The sequence below is a fragment of the Zosterops lateralis genome, assembly GCF_965231275.1.
Source record: "Zosterops lateralis genome assembly, chromosome: 6".
NCBI lineage: Eukaryota > Metazoa > Chordata > Aves > Passeriformes > Zosteropidae > Zosterops > Zosterops lateralis.
In genome coordinates, this window is record NC_139761.1 from 11,665,998 (window position 1) to 11,690,458 (window position 24,461).

Below are 24,461 nucleotides of genomic sequence, written 5' to 3' on the forward strand. Positions count from 1 at the left end.
GTGAGGGCGAGTTGTGTGACCCAGAGCAAAGTAAAGCCATCCACTGTTGAAAGTTTGAACCTGCCCTGGAGGCTTTTGCTTGACCAGCAAAGGCAGAGAATTTAACACTAGCAAAGGTCACAACATCAAAAATCTATGTGAGATTATTTAGTGCAGCTCATAAGAATACATGAGATCAAAGCTTTTCCTTGGAACTGGAAGGGATTAAGTCACACAGAAAGTATCTGCAAGGTAGGGAAAAAAAAAAGATAACTAAATCTCAGAGACTGCTTATCAGCTTCCCAGCCAAGACATATTATTTGAATGAAAAATAGTTGTAGCCTGTGCTACAAACGACATCAAAATACAAGTCTTGCAGTGATTTGACATTTACAACACATATGTTTCTGCTACAAGGAAGAGCAGGCTTCTCCCTTGGAATCACTTTAGCCTAAATCAAAAATGGATCTTTCTCTTCTTGAGGAGCATGCAGACATTTATGCAGGAAACATGCTCCAGAGAAATTATTTCTGCTGAAACCTTTTTAATTTCACAGCCACCTCCCTAGATCTTGCCTGCCACACATGGCAAAACCAGGGGCACCTGGTGCAAGGGGCACACCACCATTGCACAGAGAGTTCAGGGGCAGGAGAATCTTAGCTCTGACACTGGACTTTGAGGCTGTGTGTCTCTGACTCAGCTTTCATCTTTGATGGGAGAAACAAGGTATTCAAGACCTCATTGCATTGGTAGTGTGGTGATAAAGGTGCTCTGAATTCAGGAACAGTAAATGAACACACCATCCTTTTGGAGAACACAGGGAGCCAACAGCAGCTATCAGCAAGTCCTGTCTAAAAATGACCAAATAACTATCCAATCTTTACTGAAAATATGAAACTGCTTTAGTGACAAGAGCAAAACCATCAAGAGTTCAAGTAGAACTCTGGATCAGACCTTGAGATAGAAACAGAGCAAAAGTGTTCACCTCTCGGTGAGGCCCTTCTGCCTAGCCTTGTCCTGATCTCCTCAGTCACCTTTAACCTCCCCCTGAGGTATTAGGGTGCAGGTTGTCCCTATGCTGGATGTCCCTTCAGCTGGATTTCTGCAATTTCTTTTCTTTGGAGCCAGATCTCACAAATCAGTACATGTAACTGACTTGAGCCAACAGGGAGGACAAAGGAGAAGAAAAGGCCAATCTTCAAATTCACCTATTGTCTCAATTACAAGGAGATACCTTCTTAAACCTCAGTAATTCACAAGTAATTTTTTTGACTACCTCATTTCTCCCCCCCACCCCATATTGTTCTTTATGAGTAGAAAAAAGTTATGAGTGAGCAGAGAGGTACGTAAATGCTTTAAGGGACAGGGCAGTGTGGGTATAAAAAAAAATGAGCACAAACTGAGCAGGAATACATTTAGTCTTGTAGTTGAAAGACTATTTGTAACTAGAAAAAAGGGAGAAAGACTAAAACTAAATTAATTTTAAGAAAAATCCCAAATAGTTGATTAAATGGAGTATGAAACACAATTGGGGCCACATCCCTGTGGTGCAGAGTACTTATTTCAGTCTTGCATTACAGTAAAATTTGCGATGCCTTCAACTGTTTCTTTGTGACTTGTTTGCTCTTCAGATTGTGAGATTTGATTTGGTGAGAAGGAAGAGAAAAAGTCATATAAAGTGCAGTGGCCTAACAGCATTGGAGGGCAGATAATCTAGCCCAGAGGGAGATAAAATGTATAGCCCAGAGTCTATTCACACTGTGCCATAAAAGGCAGATCTGATTTACCTTAAAGCATGATGGTACTTTACTTGTGAACAGTAAGAAAAGGGAGATGAAAGCAATAAGCCATTTACCTTTAGCACTGCTAGAGGTACCTAATTCACTACTGAGCACCCATTTCACATTCATTGCTGTGCCTCATTTTTGTAAAACAGCAGGTCAGAAAAGCGCTTCATAATTTAGGGTCCTTGCCTCGCTTGCTTTGGTTCTGAAATGTCAGAGATGGCAGAGACTGGAAATATTAAGCACCCCTCTTCCATTCTGCAAATACTTCCTGTGACAGCGTATCTCATTCATAAAGTACAAGAATGAGGCATACTCTGCTTATAGCAGAAATTTATATTTCTGCTATAAATTACTATGCATAAGTGGCCATAATCTGTCTCTCAGTGAATACTAGATTCTTCTATGGATGAAAAATAGGTAAACACACTATACTGTGGGGTTTTTTTTTAATAGCAGCAATGCTATTCATTCACTGACTGACACGACAGCACTAATTTGGACCAAATATGGTGCTTGCAGCCTGTTTGCCACAGCACACACCTGAAAGTATTTCATGGGGCTCATTTGGCATTTGCAAACATCCAAAGTGCTTCCAGGGCCACAGGAGAGAACCAGCAACACTACATCAATCTTGTTAAATACACAGGTTTCCTCGCCAACAGTGTGACACGAGTATAGTTTCCAAATAGAGTAAAAAAGCACATAATGTGAAAAAATGAAAGGTCCGAAGTACATTACTTAATTAAAACTTTCAAGTCTGGCATGTACCACAAGAGAAGTATTTTCAGTCTGCCACCAATACTTCAGTATTAAACCCACAGATTTTACCCAAGGTTCTGCACATCACCCTGACCTTAAGCACCCAAGTTCTAACACAATTTTATACCTAAATTAGCAGACTGGAGTATTTCACACCGGTGATGCTTCACTGTAGAGTTATTGGTCCAAGCCTGCAGATACTTAAAATATCTCTATCTCAGATTTTTCTCAGTACTTCCAGTCACAGGAAATAAATGGAATGAGGAGAAAAACCTAAACTCCTAACACAATCCTCAAAAACAGTGTGAAATACCACTAGCCAAGACATGCCCAGTAAAAGTGACTGAGGGTTCAGTAATGTCAGCCCTGTGAGTTGAGGGTTCACCCTGAAGTTTCTCTGCAGGTGATCTTGGGTTTTACTGACTGTGTCAGGCTCATCAGGTTTCTGCTTTAGGAAGGATGAAGTGACCAACAGAGCTCACCCACTGCTCCTTTCCCAGGCTGCAAATGAAAGGTGAGGATACAACTGCCCCAGGCAAGAAACATCTCAGCTGTGATGTCCAAGGAGGCACAAATACCTAGCAAATCACTGAAGAAAGGAGTGTGCACTCTGTTTCTCTCTCTGCATCCTGTCTTCCACCCCTTAACCTTCCTGCTTCAGTCCAGCTCTCCAAATGGGGATTCCTCTGACCTTTCCTCTGCCAGTTCATCTGGAGCAGCACAGGCTGCCAATAACTTGCTCAGGAGCTCTCTCAGGCACTTTTTTCTGCAGCCTGTTGAAATACTAATGCTTTCTCTTGAGAACTTTTCAGACAGTCTCCAGAAAATGTTATAGAGAGTCAATGCTGGGAGTGAGTTTCCTTTCCTTGGGGTCATTCCCCGTAGTCCATCTGTACCAGGTAACCTGCAAGTCAAAGCCTCCAAGAAAAGCATTTCCATGGCCCTTTGCTGTCATCACAGTCTGAATTTGGCTGTCATATGTGCTACTGGGAGCATACCCCAAGAACATTTCAACTGTGAAATTCAACCCCCCACAACTGGGGTGGTTCACCTGCCAGCTCCCTATTTATCCTTCCTGAGGCTACCCATGCTTTTCAATCTTCTAAATTAGTGGGACTGTCCATTTTAAGCAAAAGCTGCTGGATTTCTTATTGAGAATTAAATTCAATTTACATAAAAGGGAACAAATTGTTCTCTATTTATTATTCTGAGCTGCAGTAGACACACTAATTTTAGAGTACATCGTTTTTATTGACACATAAGGCTTATTTCTTTATTCATTTATGAATAAAAAAGGTTGTTTTCTTTATTCATTTACGTTGTGTTTGACATACACTAGCAGGCCTGAACAAAATGAATTACTATAAAAATAAGAAAAATAATTTCAACACCATCAAATGGGCTCAATACATCCAAACAACTGCATTTGCTTTGCATCTATTTTTCTTTTTTCACTTTCATTATGCATTTACCTTGTCAGGCCCAAATGAACAGAAAAGTGTTGGAATACATACAAAAAATTGCTGCCTACCCTAAAAGAATGAACCTTGTATTCATAGAAATCTAGAGAGACCTCAGCTTACTTTAAATCCCTTTTCTGACTTGTGCTGCCATCATTCAACTTCATTTGAAAGTGGGAAATGGAAATGGAATGTATTGTTAATTGTAATCAGATTGACATCAACTTGCTAAGAATGGTTTCAACAAATTACTGTCCTCTAAAAAAGTGCAGAGTTGGAAAAAGCTTGTGATTGAACATCAGGACAGTGAGGATAGAAAAATCTATTAATACTTTTACACTACCCATGAGAGTTAATCAAAAAGCAAGTCTTGACTGAAATGAAGGGCCTTTTCACACCAGGATGTGAAACCCTTACAAAATGGAAATTATTTGCTTATTATATTTTCCCTAACACTTACTGAAATATCTAGAAAAAGTTGAAGTGGTCACACAGCTTTCTACTGAGCGTGCAGGACTAATATTAGTTTTAGAGACCTATTCCCACGTTGAATACTGATACTCAATGTAATAACTCTTTATAACTCATGCTATAAACCAGAAATGTGCACACTAGCTGAACACATCACTAGCTAACCTTAATATTTTTTCTTTTTCTTCCTCAGTTTCCCATTCCTATAGCCTTATCCTGGTTTAATTGTCCAAGACAAATGGTTGGTTGCAGTGGTTCTGAAATATATTGAGAGTGAAAAACAATCAAAAGTGCCCAACAGTCAGAACTTTCTAATATGTGAGGGATTTTTGCTAACTCAGGTCTGAATAATGAGGTAGTAAAGATGATCATCTGCCTGGATTAGTCTTCAGGAGTCTGAAGGTAGCAGATCATGGTTCTTCCAGGTTATAAATACATAATATATTAGTAAGCAACCATTTAAGGGCATAAAAGTCCTGTCATATAATGAAACATTACTATTAAATTTCAATTTTGGCCACAGGTTTGGCCAGAGAATTCACATGAAATCAAAGCAGAAAACCCAAATTCCTATTGGCTCTTCAATATCAACTACACCAGGACAAAAACTAATCCTAACGTATCAAAATGTGCCTTTTAGACAAAGCCCATTAAAGAGAAAATGTAGAGTTTTATTGCTAGACTCCTGCAGAGCTCTCCCAGATGTCAGCCAGTAATGCAGACACAGGACACTGCTGGCCCCGTGCCTTTCCACCCTCTTGCTATCCAAACAGTTTAGCTTGTCTGTATTCCCCAGAGTGCAGGAACTGCCATTCCTGTTGCACTGGAACAAGGCAAGGAAGAAAAGGAATAGGATTTTAAATTCCCCTTCCATAGTCATCAGAGGGTCCACAGGGAACAGAGCAAGTCTAAGTCTTATCAGAAAAAGGCCAAGAAATACAGTTAGTGAGTGTGTTTTGGCCCTCCTGCCAAGATGTCTGGAGCTGTTGAAAGTGGATTACATGTAAACAAGACAGGAACAAGATACTGGGCATTAGACCGTGAAAGGATGTCACTTCTCAGCAAAGAGGTAGTTGCCAGTAGGAAGTTCAGGGATGATGCCAAAATACACTTTCAAAGGAGAAACAGAGTGAGAAAAGAAAGATTCTGTTAGAACAAGCTATAAGTGGATATTCCTGTAAGTATTCAAGAAGATTGCTCATCTAAAAGTGTAATGCAGCTGCCAGGATCAAGCCTAAGTCTTCCAGTAGCAAAGCAGGAATGTGGTTTCTTTCTGAAAGACCATAGATTGAGAGAAAGTGACTAGCAGCTGCTGAAATAAGTAACAAAACACACTGTTTAACTATGTTTAGAGGCACAAAAAAAAAAAAAAAAAAAAAAAAAAAAAAAAAAAAAAAAAAAAAAAAAAAAAAATCCTGAATTCTTATACCAAGATTATACCAAGAGCTCAGATGTTCACTAGTTGCAACAGTGCAGTGGTTAGCAGTGAGTTAGAGCAGATGGTCAAGGTTGTCAGCCTTCCTGCAGAATAGCTACTGCTCAGACAGTAAAGAAATTCCAGTACTTTCTGTGATCTTGTCCTGCACACATGCAATATAAAGACCTGAGAAAGTTAAACCTCTTAATTTTATACTCTCAGTTCTCATTATGCAGAGGAAATCAAAGGGATGTTAGGAATGAGCTATGTACAAGCAAGACCAGTGAAGCTGAGGGGAAGTAGCCTTTCAGCTCCCAAAATTCTCTTTCTACAAAGCAAGGAGAACATGTCAGATCAAAAAGAAAACACAAACTGTTCTGAATAAACTATCTTGATAATTGAGGACTTGCTGTTTTCTCACATGAGCTATCTTTATTTAGTGCTTCTTTCTCCCACAAACACTTCCTCTCTCATCTCACATTCCCAGAGGTCCCTTGCAGACTATAACATTATTAAGTAGTCACCAGCTTCTGCAAATACCACCCAGCAGATGGGGGGTGGGGAGGACTGCTTACCTCATCATCAAGTGCTGCCCAACTCCTGGCATTTGCATTAGCTCAGCTGTGGTGTCTGTTTATCAGGCTTGATGCTTTTCCCAGTTCAAAAGTCAAGCAAGAGACAATCCTTTAATCTAGCCTGCTTTAATGCAATAACTTCTATACTTGTAGAAGCCAAGAGCTTCTTGGTCTGGAGCTGGCAGGATCCTAAAGCTGTTATTTTGCAGAGACAAACCCCATTACTCAGCTGCTAAGCAGTAGCACATTTCTGGCAAAGGAGATGATGATACCTTTTAGCGGGGACCGGGGGAAAGAGACTCTAAAATTACATGAGAGTAAAGCAAGTGCAATCTGCTATTTACAGCTCACTTGACATCTGCAGCCCTAAAAGATTTGGCTGAATGGGCCACATGATAATCTTCCAACTCCTTGAGGACTGGCCGGAGTTTCAGTATCCTTCAGGGAGGTATTAGAACATTACCCTTTGACTGAGCTGGTAATTTGACTCTATTTGCTCATGACCACCAGGGCTTTCAAAAGCAGGAACCAGATTTCTCTGTGTCTTGGCCCCACTACTAGACTGGAAATTCTGCTTTTCTGGCTTCCTCTATATGTTGGGTTTTCTTGTTTGAGGGGACCAGCTCCCAGACCTTCTGCTTTCCATGTTTGTACCATAAAAAAACTAACACTGTTGCAAACATCAGGCCCAATTAACCATCAGCTTCACTTGGCATCCAAGTTCAAAGGAAGGTGTTAAAATTTAAATTGTTTGCACAGCCTAGTTAGCATTAGTTTACTGCACCTAAAGTACACATGCTTGCTCTTTCTGCTGCCTGAGCCAAATTGTATTCTGGGCACAAAATACAGGCATGGCACTGCTTCTAGAACTGATCCCTGGGTCCAGAGGGGACTTTCAGACTGCCTGAAAAAGGAACCCAGAATCCTTAAACAGCTGAAGAGAGAAATACAATATAGTTAGGAAAAGGAGAGATATAGAAGTGATTTTTATTTTGTTTGGTTGTTTTTTGGGGTTTTTTTTGCTTCCTTTCTTGCTGCCTTCATGACTTTCTATTCCTGGTTATCCATTGCCAAGTCTCAAGTGGAAGGCATGAAAATCTGTGCTGATAGCCACCTAGCAAGGAGATATCCTGGGAAAATTAGAAACAAGGCTAAAGTCTTCAATTTGAAATAAAACAGTGCTCCCTCTGCTCAAATCACTGAAAGTGCGGGATATGCACCACTACAAGTGGTGCTTAAAACAAGAAATCACAGCTGCTGAGCTCTGTGCTAAGTCTGTACTGCCCATCTCTGTGGGGTAGGGGCATTTGAAGCACCAAGAATGGGTCAAGTTCCACCAAGGACCTGTACCTCTTGCCTTGTAGAGGAATCTCAGTAGTGCTGGGGAGCCTGGCCACTTGTTCCCAGACAGATCAGTGTCTGCACAATGTCCCAGGGCACTCCAGAACCCCAGATTCTGTGTGTCCGGGGAACTGGTTAGAGAGAACAATTTTCCTGTACTCATAGCTTGAAAACAGGACCTGCACTTCAGCCAGGTATTGCTTCTGAGCCCGTCCCACCTTTAGTGCTCACTGAGCACTACTAAGTACACCCTTTGAGAGATGTATTCCATGTGGCCAGATTCTCACCATTGCACATTCTGCATTTCTGTTTCCCTAGTTTTAACAGTATCCATTAGCTGTAATCCTAGGCAGACACTGTCTACACTGAATAAAGCAGTCTCATGCCCGTGACTCACTGATGTACATCTGGATGAAAACTGAGTCTGTTTTCTGCCACACAGCCTGTTCTGGCAAGGGAAAGTTTGAAGAACCACATGACAGGAGTTAGCCAGGCAGTAATAAGACTCACCTGAACATACACATCTTTTAATTGCTAAATGAGACATGTTCCACAACAGCTTTTTTTTTATTATTTTTTTTTAAAGGAGATAATTCATTCCATTCATAATAGATTTAATTGTGCTCTGATTGCTCACACCTGGCAATTTTGTTTTGTGGCATTTTTTTTTTTTTTTTTCCCAAAAGCACTTTCAAAGCATAGGATGGGCCTTGCGCCAGGTATAGTAGATGTTTCAAGCCCTGAAATAAATGGAATGGGATTTGCAGAGCCAGCTTTAGACATAGACAAAGTGTGCAGTTGCTGGGGCATCTGCTGGCTTTGCTTCTGCCAGAGACCTGCCTCTGCTACTGCCAAAGGAAAGGATGCTCTAAGTAGACTAAAAACTCTTGCTTATCCTTCCTGTAAGCAGCAGTGGTCATGGCCCCTTGTCCTGGCACAAGCAGGAGCACCATGCCTACTTCTCCACAGCCCTGCCATCTCCCTTGTCCTGGGTTGCAGTGCATCCCTCAACAAAACTCATCCACAGGGTAGTGAAGTTCTGCATTTTCTTTGGCTCTGAGTCAGCTCTGTTTCCTGCATTATCCTGGATTCAGATGTTTGATTGATATTTGTCTGGTTTAAATTGGTATGCAGGATAATGAAATAATTTTGAAATCTCTCCTTTAGCTATTCTAAAATATAACACTGAACAGATCTCAGAGTATTGGGATGATTTTAACACATCTTAATGCTGCCATCCCTTGGATGCTTTTTTAGTCTTGTTTTCTCAAAAGACCCTCCACTCAAGTGACCCCACCAGAATCTTCCTCTGAGTTTTTCTCTTTACACTTGAGGTCCCATCCTGAGATAAGGATTCATTATACAGCATGTTGTTGTCCCACAGTAGCAAGAGATTTCCTCTCCCTCAATAAAGTCATACTTTAAATGGAGAAGAAGGAAAAGGGTAGGGGAGCAAGCCAAGCAACAGAAAAGCGAGCTGTTTGTCTCTATACTGGGAGCTGTATTGTTTATTTGGCATACCCAAGGGTCCAATATGACAGTGCGTGGCAAAGAGAAGTGCCTGCAAAATGAATGTAGTGTACCCTAAGACAACAGAAAATCTGTGCTGTAGCATGGAAGGCACGTAAAGGTAGAAACAATCAATTCAAATAGCCCCACAGAATGAAAGATGGACTGAGACGACCTGCATGGATATATAAGGGATAAACTTCATGCCAGCTAGCCCAGGCAATTTCACTGAATTATTTTACCAGATGTACAGTCACTGTTATATAAATTCTTCAATAAAATCAGGATTTGGCAAAAATAATCTAAATCTGTGGTGGCAAGGAGAAAACGAGGCCTTGACTGGGTTTCTGAGGAGTCAGAAAAACACTTTCTGAAGTCTAATCTCTCTTGTTTTAATTAATTCCTTCTTCTAACCTACCAAAATGTAACATAAAAATAGCTCAGATTATACTCTAGGGCAGTTGTTTACATGCATATTTACCAATTCTCCAGTGAGCAGATTTCTGAAGCAGATCACTCACTGCTTAATTTTCTCAGCAAAAGGAAAGCAGAAATCTATCCACAGTGAAAGCACCCATGCTCTTCAGGGGTGAAAGATAAGGGTTGTAATAGTCAAATCAGAAGAAAAATCTGAAAAGATGTAAAATACTCATCTTGTCTATTGATTTTAAGCTGCCTGGAAGCATCTCCTGGGAATGTTTCTCTAGATATTATCTCTGTAATCATAGTATTCTCAATTGTAAATTCAACTGCTCTGTAGCAGAGCATTCGTATTGTAAACACATAAAAGTGTTGAGATGATAAATGCATTGCTAGCAGAGATCAAATGACAAATTCATTAGCTGCATCAGGTTCTGAAAGGTAGGACTGTTTTTTCCAATGACATTTCTTCCATTTCTGCCTCCAGTCATTGGCAGTATTAATGTGGTGCCTGGTTCTGTTCCCCCACAAGTACCAATTACTGAAGGGAGTGACATCTGGAAGGGCTGAGATCCATTGTTATAAAATGTCTATTGACAATAGACTTTTTGTGAAAAATCAGCTTAGGAGAAAAGACATTTAGGAACCTGGATATTGGGGGATCATACACTTACAGGCAACCCTATACTCCATCTTCTAAGTGGTTCTCTGTCTGCTACTCTTATTGAAAGGCTGTTTCAGAATCATATTCAGACACTAGAAATCTGCAAAATTCCAGTAGAAAATGTAATCATGATGAGTTTCTTCTTAAGCCATCACTTTTCTTTAGAGGAAATAATTTTTGCCCCTCCCTGTTACATTTACAATATCAGCCATATTGCCACTCAGTTTTTCTTTTTTTAGACTGACGTAGACAAACTTTACTTTGAGTTTGCTTTCTAAGATACCCAAAGTCTCAGAAAAGCCCTTTTCTGTGCATCTCTCCCAGACTGAATCTCTTTCTTGAGAAAGGGTGACTGAAATTCTGCATAATGTTCCCAAAAACATCACTGCCCTTTCCCTAGCATGTTCCTTCTCTTGCTGAAACTCCTCACACCATAGTTTACTGGAGCTGCTTAGAAAACAGATCTTTAGCCTAAAAGCCTTTTTAGTACTGCATTCAGTGACTAAATGAAAGTTACTGAGCCACCAGATATAATTTAGGATACCTCTTTATGGTATGGTATGTTTCAGTCTTACGTGTTAGCCTTATTCTTCTTACCATGTAAAGTGTGTGTGATTTTAAAGGGATGTCTTGCAATTATTAGATTCTCTGGAGGCTCCAGGCGTGGATTGCTGGAACTCTGAAAGCACAGCCCAGTCTTTGCACAAAAGACCTTCTATTCTCAGTAAAGATTATCTTACTCTATATTCAGTATGATTTTATTCACACATTCACATCCCCCTACTTAAAACCATCACAGCAGATTTTGGAAAAGGTATGAGATATAAATACAAGCACAGTTGATGTATGCAGTAAACACAGCCATATATTTAGAAAAGACCTCTTACATAGTGCATTCCTAGATGACAAAATGAGTCAGTGATTATCTAAAGCTCCCAAACTTAGAGGCTCCAAGGAAGACTGTTGAAAAATTATGGAAAAGGAAAATTATACTGAAAATAGAGGATTTTAGAAGGTAGCTTTTAATACATTACTAATTTATGCAGCTGATACCTTAAGCATCTTAATATTTCAAACTAGGAAATAAAAATGTCTTTTCAAATCCAACTCCTTAAGATTGATAAAAAGTCACACATAGACAAAGAAATCTTTTCAACCTGATACTTACTGACAGCTACCCCATAATGTTCTCCACATTGAAACAGAGCTTTAAGTGCCCTCAGAGAGGGCAGCTGGAGTGTTGTAAAGATTGCCTGAAGTCATGCCATTAAAAAAGGGTGGGAAAAAAAAAAAAAAAAGGATCTGCTGCTGGGACACTGGAATAAAGCATTTCTGATAGAGAAAAGGAGGGGGGAAATGATTCGTGATGGCCTAATTACATTAGAAACAACTCTTATTCAGCTAGTTGAAGAAAAGAACCCAATGGAGAAAAGAACAGCCCTTAGGTCAATCTGATATTTGTTTTTCCTGCATGAGGAAAAAACATTCCTCATGAAATCTGTTTCCTGCCATTATGCAAAAACTCATCACAAAAATAAATGCCTCAGAGAAGCTGTTGTGTATTATCTCTGGCAGCTTTGGAGAACCACTGCTGATACTGACCCTTCAGGAAGCATTTAAAACACATTAGCAGGTATAGTTCCAATGGGAAATGTCCACAAACAACAGGTATATTTTGGCACCTATACAATGCATTTATGGCTCTTGCTTCCCACTGGAAATAACAAAATGCATTTTAGTAGTATGCAAGCTATCAGCTGTCATTGAATTATTTTGCAAGGATGATCTCTAACCCTGAAAAGAATGACTGATTTTTTATTTTAAAGCAATGGTTTATAAGTTTTAGGACAGTAAAGCTGATGTTTTTCACAATATGCAGATGATCAGCTTCTCAAGGAGATTCAAAATGAAATATTATTAACAATTTATGATTATTTCCATGCAGATACTGAATGACTAATTCCTATCATATCTTTCTGCAGTTGCAGGAGGGAGTGTTTCTGCACCTGTTTCTCTTTTTCTCCTGCAAATCTAATAATCAGTAACATTGTACTCATCCAGCTATTAAATTTCAGATCTATTAGTATATTTCATGCATTTAAAGACTGACAAAATGTGAAGTCATATAGCCACAATATAGTGCCACAGTGATACCAAGAAAACTGATCACCAAGCATGCAAAGCTTCACAATCTTAGATTTTGTTGCAATAACCCACTAGATTAAAGCCAATATTGGATATTCATATATAAACTAGATTACCTCATTAATGTAGTAAAACAAAAGTTCAGAAAAATGTGAGCTGTTTCCACAGATACTTTTAAGAGCTTAAATGTGTTGTTAATTAGAAATTTATGAAAACCGATTAGCTTCTGTTATCATACAGAGAGTAAGTCATCTTAGCATTTTGAGAACAGAAAGTTCATTTATTCATTAGTCATAAATTCTTATATTTTGTTCATACACCTCTGTTGAACTGACTGCCTTGGGTCTCAATGAAATATAATTCATATTTTGGCAACACAATTTTTGAAAGCATCAACAAACAAAATTAAACATTGCAAATAGTTCCAATTCTACCACAACTGCTCTGTCAACCTGCCTAATAGAGTAATAATTATCCATTCTCATATTTATAGCCTAAGCATGGCAATTCAAAGTCTTTGTGCACTATTTTTCTCATATATTTCTTGAAAACAGTGGATTCAAAGACTGTAGATACATATACATACACATATGTGTATGCATATTCATATACATTTACTTCACATAAGGCCACCCCCATGGTTGGACAAATATAGGTGGATGAATAGGCAGGTAAGGGAGATGTGATGACCCAGCAGCATTATTGATCACTGAGGCCACCCAAAATTTTCAACTGACAGGTTTCGTAATGCTTTGCAAAATTTTGACTGCATTAATGGGAATGGTGTGTGCCACATTTCTGTGCTAAAATGCCTCAGCTATTTCAAAAAATATAAATAAGAAAAAAGAGGTGTGTTTACTCATAGCAAATAAGAAAAAATAGCCAATTACTTTCTTCATTAATGTTATAAATGCATGTGCTGCCTAATTTCCAATTAAAAAAAAAAAAAAAAACCAAACAAAATTAAATATAGCAGCAATTTTAATTTGAGCAGCTTAAAAGTTACAATAATTTGCTAACAATAAATAATGTATATTGGTTCTTAAAAATAATACAAGAGCAAATAGACCGTGGGGTACCAAGTGAGCAGGGCTGGGGCCCTTGCCTCACTTACAAAGCAGAATAACCTGTTTGACCCCTTTTTATCATATGTGTCTTATCTCCTCCCATTTTCGATTCCTAAGATCACTGCCCTCATCACTGTCCATTTCTGCCTTGACTGTGCAGGCTCCACCATCCCCTTTTCGGGGGTCTCCCCACCTTTGGGGGTTGTGGGGAGGAAGTCTTGTCTTCTTCATGTGCCCTCTCAGTGACCTCTTAAATTACACACGTGTATTAAGCTTATATTACATATGGGAATACCATGCTGGGAACACTGAGGCAATAAATTTAATATAATTAACACTTTCCTGGACTTTCCCCAAAATCTCCAGTCTTCTAGATAAATTTAGCTCCTCTTTTCTCGGTTCTTTCCTGTCTTCCTGCTCTTCACTTAAACATCTGGAGATGAGGGGGGGACCTTCCCCCTCCCTCTTCTCAGAGTAACATTTTAACTTCTATTTATTATTTTAAAAATATTGATTACTGTTTCAATTTTATCAGCACGAATCATACCTGTTTATCACAATTAAGAAGACTTCAACCAGCCTGATTTGCAGCTGGAGCTTTCCAGACTGTCAGGAATTTGTGTTATAATTAGCATAGGCTTGCCAAGTTGGTGAAAAGGGAATCTCAATCCATCCAACCTCACATCTTTGCCTTGCTCTTTGTACCACCCCTGTGCCCTGAGACTATTGGCTCCTGACCCTTACTTAACCACCGAGCACCACGTTGTCTGGGTCTTTTGTCCCTGATCTCTTTGGCATGATGGAATAAACCTCAGCTGTAACACATATAAGAAGCCCTTCCTGTCTTTCCTCCTCTGAGCTGTCTGTGGGGTGTGTGTGTGCATGGACCCCAAATGGCTGTTCCTGAGGCCTGCTCTGAGTGGCTTCTGAAGGAGACATTTTGAGAAGGTAGGAGCATTTCTCCATCCTGCCACATTGCTACAGCAGAGAATGGATTGAGGACAGCTCTGAGGAGATCCTGGAGGACTTCCACTTCCTAAAGGGGGCTTACAGGAGAGCTGGAGAGGAACATTTGAGAAGGGCATGCAGTGATGGGACGAGGAAGAATGGCTTTGAACTGGAAAAGCATAAATTTGGATTAAAATACGGGGAATAAATTCTTTGCTGTAAGAGTGGTGAGAGGCTCAGGTTGTTCAAAGAAGTTATGGATCCCTCATCCCTGGAATTACTCAGGGCCAGGTAGCAGAGGGGCCTTTAAGCAACCTTGTCTAGTGGAAGGTGTCCCAGACCACAACAGGAGAGTTTATAAACTTTCAAAGTTGTGCACTTCAAAAGCATTAGTTTTTAAACTGGATCTCATGTAGATTCAGTCTCAGTCAAGTGTTCTTGATCCTAGAGTTTCAAGACTAAGACTTCTCCCTAAATGTTTATGGCAGGTGAAGGTTTTTCAGTGTCTGGCTTCCCAAGAGGGCACATGGGAGTGGTCTCTTACCAGGAGCAGTAGGTGATGCACCAAGAGGAGCGAGTGGCCGTACTACAAGAAACATCTAATTTGGGGATTGAACTGATGGGCAAATGAAGAGAAGCCATGGCAGGAGCTTTTTAGAAGAGTGAGAAAAAAATAAAGACAAGAAATAGGATGAGTGGAAAAAAAAAATGGGTTTTTTTGCCTGGTCAGAAAGTTACTGAGAGGTATGGAAGCCAGCAGGCCTTTTTCAGAGAAAAAACCTTCTCCTAAAATGTGTCAAATTGAGCTGGCAGAGCAACATCTCTGTGTTCCTATACTGTAGTAAAGTAGGTATTAACTTCACTGATTACAGGTGTCCTCATCTTCCTCCCTTTTCTGCTTCATGGACATTTCCAGTCTTAAACATTTGGCCTCTGTGTCTGCACTGCAGAGCTTTTTGTCTAGTCCCAGCAAAATATCCCAAGTGGTGGGATGCATGCTTCCATAGGACCCTGGTTTTCAACTAGGGAGTTATAATTAAAATATTCATTAAGATATATTGTTGCAATCTGTGCAGCAGTTTTACACTATTTAATGCTGTGGTCATGGATAGTTCTGGTAACTCCAGGAATAGAACTACCACCTCCTCACAGAAAATGGATTGTTTGACATCTTTATTACCTTCACCCTTTGTTCCATGGAGATGACAGCCACTTACCTACCCTGGCATGACTGGTAGGAAAGTAGGTAGAAGGAAAGCACAGCTGACAGCATTTTGTAAGTCTGTGATGCTAAATCAGCACCAGTGCCACGTGCCTTCTCCAGGAGGACGGGATGTAGAGGTAGAGTCGTGACAGTATGTTCTAAGGTGCCCCTGTGGTTCTCCCAGTTTGCTCTGTCAATGTTTCATCTCAGGTTATTAGTATTTATAAAAGCCTGCCCTTAAAATAGCTTCATGGTGTTAATAGGAGCAAAAATAGCGGTTCTTGAGCTTAAGTTGTTCGTAGCGGGGTAAAATAGGGATAAATTGGGCAAGCACAGAAATCATAATAGCACAACCCACTTTCAGGGTGACTTTCAAATCCCCTTCATGTCTCAAAAATCACTGACTTTAAACTAAAATGTAGACCAGGATACTTTCCTTCCTACTTTACAGAAGATCCTTCTCCCTCTAACAGGTGTAAGATTTGGGGTGACTTTTGTCTAAAGACTGCTTAAATCCACTCACTAAGTCTTCCTCTCAGAAGTAGAGCAACCACAATATCCTCCAACTTCTGAAAACATTTCAGAAAAATCTTTCAGATTTGTATTTGAAATTTGTAAAATAGACATAGATTGTCCTGTTGTGGGTTGACCCTGGCTGGACACCAGGTGCCCACCAAAGCTGCCCTTCTTCTTTCCCTTCTCAACTGGAAAAGGAGGGGAGAGAAAATATTATGAAAGGCTCATGTCCTGAGAGATCACTCACCAATCTCCATCATGAGCCAAACAGACCCCACTTGGGGAAATCAGTTTATCACCAATAAAATCAGAGTAGAATAATGAGAATATAAAATCTAAGTCTTAAAACACCTTCCCACCACCCCTCCCTTCTTGACTGTCATCCATATCCTCCCTTCAAGTGTCACAGGAGGGGGATGGGGGCTGTGGTCAGTTCATCACTCCTTGTCTCTGCCACTCCTCCCTCCTCAGTGGAAGGACTCTTCATGATCCCTACTCCAATGTGGAGTCCCTCCCTGGGGAGATAATAAGGGCACAACTCCCTCACCATGGGCTGCACCTGGGCTGCCCATGCTCCAGCTTCTGGGGCACCTCCTGCCCCTCCTTCTGCACTGACCTTGGCATCTGTCGGGTGGCCTCTCTCACAGATTCTCACTCCCCTCTTCAGCTGCAGTTTCAGAGAGAACTGAAAAAAATTTATTCACCAACTACAGAATATGGAGAGGGGAGCATGAGGGGCACTGCATTTATTTTCCTTATCAAATTGTTTCTTAGATAGACATGGCAGTCTGTATGTGTCTACTCCAGGCACAGTGGGTCAATGACCTCCTGGCACCAAAACTGATGAACTGCTAGCTGTTCTCTAGACAGCGTTGACAGTGTTTCACTGAGAAATGCATGTCTCTTTTTTTCATATTCTCTATATGTCTGTAAGTATCTTCTGTGATTATTGCCAGATGAGCCACCGACAAAATCTGAAGTAACATACTACATGTTCTAGGACAAGACAACACAGACTATTACAACAGTGTGTCCAAATTCCAACCCCACTTGACACTGGAGTCGGTCTCAATCACATCAGTGAAGTATGAGTGAAGCTCTGGAGAAAGAAGAGAAAAATGCCTTGGCATAATAAAAAGTAGTTTTAAAAATTGATAATCTGAAAAATTTTATCATCAGGTTGTTCAAGACTGATATTTTTCCTGTAGTAAACTACTAATTGCCTGGAGTGACTCTGCAATATTTCTTTAAATAAGCTGGTTTCTTATTTGTCGTACTTAAAAATTTCTTACAAATGTTTCAGAAAGGAAACAACACAGGGACTGAACCACGAGCTTTTCCCATTTTGTTTCCTTTAAAATTTGCTGTTGCTTTAGACAAAAATGTTTGTCTGTATTGCTGATTTCTTATTTACCAATGCTAAAACAATATCCCATGTAAACTGCAGAGGCTGACAAACTAATTTTTGTGGTTTAATATCAGGCAAATAAATCTTACCATTACTAATTATTTTTCGACCTTGCATAAGAGAATAGGATTAGACTGAATACAACTGACACTGATTATGTGAGACAGGATGTTATTAAATCCCTTTGGGGAGCTTTTGAAAGATCCACCCCATTTAGAGCAGAGAGCTTTTCTCTGTCTTAGCTCATTTATGGAGCAATTACATGCGACTTACTACAAAAGCAATGTCAGGAAAAACACTGAACAAATAGCTAAAGTGGAATTTACACCACTCCCATCTCTGTCAAAACATCTCACAACCTCACAGCCTTAAAATATTTTGTCAAGGTTACCTATAGCAAAGCCATTTGCTATACATCAGTAAAAGGTATGAGATAGATTAGATTAAGACTACATGGAGGAAAAGTGGTAATGGATATGAAGGCAGCAGAGATTTCTCATTCCTCAAATGGCTTCTTTGCACCAGGAGCCCAAATTTAATTAATTTTGCAGGCTTGAAAAGCCTAATGTTTTCATTTAACCCATCTCAGGATTTTCAAGTTCTGTTATTTTGTTAGAACACTCCTATAGAGGGTTTCTTAGCGAAGTGCAGAGAAATATGCAAAATGTACTGACCTGAAAAGCCTCTGCTCATTCTGGAAAAACCTGTGGCTAAATTTCCTGTTTTGTTTGGTTGGGTTTTTTTTTTCAAAATTAAGATTGCTCAGGTGATTTTTAGGAGTACTTTACATTTTTTTACCTAAAAGTATGCAAATACAAAATGGAGAGCCAAAGAAAGACCATTTCCATAACTGTGTTTCTACAACTGGCTGCTTTCCTAATATCCAAAGCTAAGAATGAAAATGCACAGTGAAGTGCTACAGAACTGTGTGTATTAAATATGTACACACCTATTGATTATGACATTTGCAGTTTGAGAACATCGAAAAAGCTGTTCAAAATGCATAATCCAAAGTAATACTGACAGTTCACTGAAGAACCAAGAGTACTGAGGTGCTATGCTGCAAAGATTTATTCTCACCCCCACTTTGATTTCAAAGTTGTTTTTGCTGTAAATTCATGTGATGAAAACACTTAATACTTAGGCCCTCATATTTTTTATGTCTTCCTTGTGTGTCTTCATATACTAAATCCAAGTCCAGTATGGAAGAAGTTAAAAGATACTGAAATGTTTTTTTCCTTGGGTACAACTCAGTGGTATAACTAAAGTGACATGCTGGAATTCACTTACAGCTTTTCCTCAGGGTGTCTCAAAGACCATCATCTTGCTGCCAGTAGTCCTTGACATGAAGCCAAACCCAGGGCAGACTTAGAGCAGTGGCCAGAGCCTCAGCAGGGTTATGCTTTCCCATAAACACTAAGATTCTCTGCTGCTCTCAGTAGCACTCCTGAAATATGTCATGTATGGAAAAATGTATTCATGGCCCAGAAGGCCCCTACTTTGCAGTAACTACTGCAAATTGATGGTGAATACTTGCAGGTAGGATTTTCTGCACGTGTAGTGATCACTGACCACAGGGAAAGTTATGCAAAGATTCTGGTTTGTAAATACAGATATGCTTGTGTGAGGAAAAAACTTGATTATTGAGTCTGCCCTTCCAGGAATGTTATGTTGTATTTCTTATATTGCAAAAGAATAAAGCAATACTGTATGAGGTGTTCTGCATGGCCAAATATTGTAGCCCTTACTCAGAATTTACTCAGGAAAAACCACCTTTGATTTCAGTGAGGATTTGCTTGATTAAGGACTGCATAGACTGTTCTGAATCTTACCTGTTGCTAATGTTGGGCAACAGTTCTCATTGCTAATTTGTCTGCCTCATCCTTCTCCTGGGCTCAGGATCTGCTTTTGCTGTGTTATTCATAGCTTCTATTGCTAGTTCAGATTGCTTCTCTTTGTGTTTTTCTTTCCCAGCAAACATTTTGCAGCTATTGTTCAGCTGGTAGACGAGCACAGAACCTGGTATACAGGACTTGAACCTCAGCCCAGATTCAATTAACGCTGTTAAACATGTTCTCACTATGGTGCTCAGAAGGAATTTTGATGACCCTCTTTCAATGAAGCATAAATTTGTTTAAGCTGATGTTTTAAGAATGCAAAAATATAAGGGCTTGATTCACAAATCTTAAGACCAAATGCTTCTGCAGTAAAGTAGATGGAGTAGCACCCATTTAGAGCCATCACAAGGTCAATTGTAAATGCTTATTCTGCCCTACAAATTCAGACAAGAAAGTTACTAAATATGTGCTGTAGCATCACTCTGTTTTGTAGTTTTAATACTGCTTTAAAGTAAGATATCCTGAATAATAATTAGTACCAAATTATGCCTTCTAATATGAAGCAAATTTAGCTAGATTATCACTCATATGTCTTATGAGCCACACCTAGCCATGGTTTATCCTCTATTCATGCTACAGGGTACGAAATTCCTGGGTGCCAACCTGCCTATGGCAACCTAGAATTCTCCAGGGCAGGCTCGCAAAATCTTCACCTACTCTCTGGGACAGGTAACTAATAAGTGATGTTTTGTGAAGTTATGCTTTCTTTCTAACTTTCTGATGTCCATAAAAATGTTTCATTTCTTCATGTTAGTCTATGGTCTCTCATTGTTCAGTTGCACTGTGTTTTCTGGACTAGTGGAGGAACAGCAGATCTGTTTGTTACAGTAGTCTGGATGCTTACCTCAGCCAAGCCTGTAGTAGTTGTTATTAACATGCATAAAAACTGAAAGTTGTTTAAGAAGCTGCAAAATCCACTGCTGCCTACAACTAGTTAATCTCTTTTTGTACCACAGTTATCTGGGCAGTTCACCCACCTTTCTTACTTGCTGGTATGTATATATATATTATCTTATCTTTCCTTTATCAGGTTTACATTAATCTTGAGTCTCCTGAACTAAGCATTTTTCAATGCTCTAGGTACAGAGTACTGAAAGAATGGGGGAGTTATGACTGATTCTGGTTTACATTTCTATGCAGCATGTAGTATAAGTTTAAATAATGACTCAGTCTTCCATATTTTGCTTAAATTCTCTTCTACTTTTCTCCTGAATGCACCATCTATTCTTTTTTGCTTGACTTTATTTTAAGTGGCAGGTACATAGAAGAAATGTCATTCACTAATCCTATACCTTTCAATGACATATGAAATATTGTAATATATTTCGAAGTATGAAAGTAATTAGGTTAAAAAATAGAGACAGACTAAGCTTCAGAGTGGTTCCTGCAGTCTATTGATTTTCTCTGAATAAGAGATAATAATGTGTGAGAAATTTCATCTTAAGAGTGCTGATAGTGTAAAAAAAACATAAGTGAGAATCTTTTTGATTTTTTTTCACACGGTCTACACTCTGTGGAATGAAAAAACTCAGCAATCTTGGAAAAATGGTTCAAATTCCTGCTTTTCAGTCCCCTGGGATTCTGCAGGTACACTCTACTCTTACTTGGGTTTAGAAGATCTTGATGCAAAAATAGCTTTGCTCTGCTGCTTGTTCTCAGAAAAATCAAGAGATGACAGTGAAGGGAAACATAATCAAGGCATATAAAACTCAAATGTTTGACCCTAATTCCAACCCGGTTGAATATTTGGAAATCCTTTAAAATTGGAAGAAATTCACACATCCATGGTGTAATCACTGAGTTTGATCTTACAGTCTGTTTTAAAATGGATGTCCACATGGAATTTCTGAGTTTTGGGATGATACTTAGTTGTCGTTTTGTAGGGCTCACTAATTTTTTTTTTCCTACGACCACTGTCTACTTGTAGTTATTACTTATGAAATAAAAAAGCTTAATTCTGTAGAGGAAAATACCACAGTTTACCTCCAAGTGTACTACAACTTAAAATGCATACATTCAAGATTTTAGCTCAGTCTATTCAGCCATTTCATAAAAAATAAAAATAATCAGTTATTGAAAAATAATTTTCATTTTCCTACCTGCTTTTTGAAAAGCTCACAAGGATCTAGACTTTTAGAGAAATTTTTGTATTTCCTGAAAGCTAGTTTTTTTCCTGTTGAGTAACTCAGATCTTAATCTCATTGTTTCAACATATCTAGACTGTAAAACAATATCTGGAAACAACTTTTTAGTTATATTGAAAAATACCACCTTGCTGGAGGAACTAATAAAAAACCCAACATTTGTTTGGTAACTGAAAAATAGTGAGTATGACAAGTAACACCATTTACAAAATTAGGATAGATTCTATTTTGACAAACAAAAAAAACCCAAAACCAAACAAACCCACCAAAAAACAAACAAAAACGATGGCCTGGGTTTATGTGATCCATATCTCAAGGCACAAGAGGAATTTTTGGGGAAGTCTGGACTAATGAATCTGCCTCCTCACTCTGTACAAGTCCTTAGGGTGCTACATCTGCAGGAGGTGGAATCAAAGGGCTCTCATGTCCCCTCTGAAGGAGCACATTGTGCATTGCTTTTCACATTAATGGTGTGAGCAGCTCTTTGGATGAACTCCTGCTGCCTGACTTGGTCCCTAAAATTTGAAGAGAGATCCTTCATTTGCTGGCTCACTCCAAAAACTACCCAAGAGTCAGTGTCAAGGTGCAGGACAGGTAACAACAGTCTGCAGGAATACAGTCCTGTCCCCTCTCCTTTCCCATACAGCCACCAAAAAAAAAAATAAAAAAATAAAAAAATAAAAAGGTGTCAAAACAGAGTCTTACACTGAAAAGCCAATGCAGCCAGGGGAGCAGGATAAAACATTGAACTAATAAATTATGACATTCAGCTGGGAGGAAAGTTGTGTGAAATGACGGCACAACATGCTGAGCCGTGGGGAACTTGCTTGAGGTGAACTCATTTATACTCTTGCAGAGTAGAAGACTTCTCAGTTAACAAGTCCCAAAATAGTGTGCTGCAGTGTATAAAACAAGGTAGGGCTTGAAATAATTAGCTACAGATGACAGATGGCAACTCCTTTCTCTTTTTTTCTTTCTTTTGTTTTTCTGTAATATCAAGTTGATCAAAGAGCTGAGGATCATTTGTTATTGTAGGAAAACTAAAAATATCTTGAAATATTCAGGCAAAATAAGTTCATTCAGGTACGAGCCAGTAGCTCTCATTGCTCCTGTTCAACACCTCATACATGAGTCTATATGTAGTAATAGTTTCCCTCAGAATCTGAATTACACATGCACAGCTGAGAATTTGGGTGTGTCCTGGCTTAGGAGTATTATTTAATCAATTCATTAAATCAAATTTTTTAAGTTATTTAATGTAATTGTTTGCTTGTGTTAACAAACCAGTGATCTATTCTACTGCCAGAAAGCCTTCCAGAAAGTGCCCAGAGCTCACCTCTCTGGCAGGTCACTGAGCAGTGTCATACAGCTGTGTGTGAGGGGAGCCAAATGCCAGAGAACAGAGTGCAGTAGAACTGACTGCGCCCATGGCCTCTGAAGGTTCTGAAGGGGCAGTGCTGCCTCTCACTCTTGGCAAGAGCAGCATTTTCCCCTGGGCTCTTTAGGAGTAACATCAGGCAAGCATGAGTACTTTTTTAGAGGCAAGCACCTGTGGATTCAAGTTAGAGATACAACAGGAGCTTCTGTCCTGCAAAATTTTTGTCACAAAAGAGGATCAGAACACAACTGTAGCAGATACAGTTAAAAGGAAAATCCAATAATTTGATCAAATAAAGTAATATACACTACTTATAAAGGAAAAAAGCAGTAGCATCTGCAGTTCCTCCCCTACCCTCAGTCCCAGTAGTAATTCTGTCTGACTGGTTCACGAGCCAGAAGACTATATTTGATTTTTTTAGCTGTTTAGCATAACCTTTCTGATGGAAGTGTTAAGCCAACCCACCTAAATGAGTCCTTTGAGCAAAACAAAGATGAATTTCAAATCAGAGGAGAGAGAAAAGGATTGGGAAAGGAAAGAAATAGTTAAGATGAGAAGAGACATTATAACCTCTGTCTGTTAACCTATATCTGGATGTTTTATACCAAATAAAATAGGAACAAAATTCTATCCCTACTGCTAAAGCACATTTCTCCAGTATTCCCCTACCACACTTCCAATCACAGTCCTTTAATAGAAAGAGTAAGATCAATTTCAGATTGCTTCTGGGCAGTGGGCTTCACCATTCCCATTACATTCCTATTACACATAAACTGCACAATTCAGGAGGAACCACACTTCTGTTCCAGCGCAGCTCAATCCAGATGAATCTGGGAAATAAACAGACAAAAACAAAAGTGAGGAAGGTTTAATAACACAATTAAAATATAACTTTATAAGCTTGTGAGCTGATGTGGCAGGCTGCTCTCAGTAATTTCCAGAGGGAGTGCTTATCCATGGCTACAAACCAAAGCAATCTAGAAGCTGGCCACTCGAAGCTGTAAGGAGAGCTATTGCAACTGAAGGCAGCCTGCTTAATCACTTGGAGAGCTCTCTTTAGCTTTCTAATCACAAATTGAAGCCTACCTCTAATTTTGTTTCCTCAATTTTTCAATACCTTACTATTTTTTTCCCCTTTCTTATCACCTCTTGGTAGTCTGGATTCCCCAGTGAGATGCAGTGCAGACGGGAAGGATTCTGACAGACATTAGAAAGCAGTCAACAACTGCTCAACAACTTCAAATAACTTTCTGTCTGAGGCAACCTCCTCAGTGGCCTGTGTTACATCACATTTGTTGCAGCCAGCCTTTGCTGCTGGTTTTCTTAACCTTTTGAACCCTGCAACTGTACACTGTAACTCACCATTTCTGC

General features: G+C 39.4%; 1 protein-coding gene across 2 annotated transcripts in view; it reads left to right on the forward strand.

The window, feature by feature from the left end:
* The window catches only part of BEGAIN (brain enriched guanylate kinase associated), a gene marked incomplete at both ends in the record, with an annotated part of 154,820 nt that overhangs the window by 62,331 nt on the left and 68,028 nt on the right, over window positions 1-24,461 (forward strand). For both annotated transcript variants that reach the window (XM_083862892.1, XM_083862891.1), the window contains one exon: window positions 20,148-20,237. In XM_083862892.1, coding sequence (XP_083719018.1) covers window positions 20,148-20,237 — 90 coding nt within the window. The remainder of the gene's footprint in view (window positions 1-20,147; window positions 20,238-24,461) is intronic.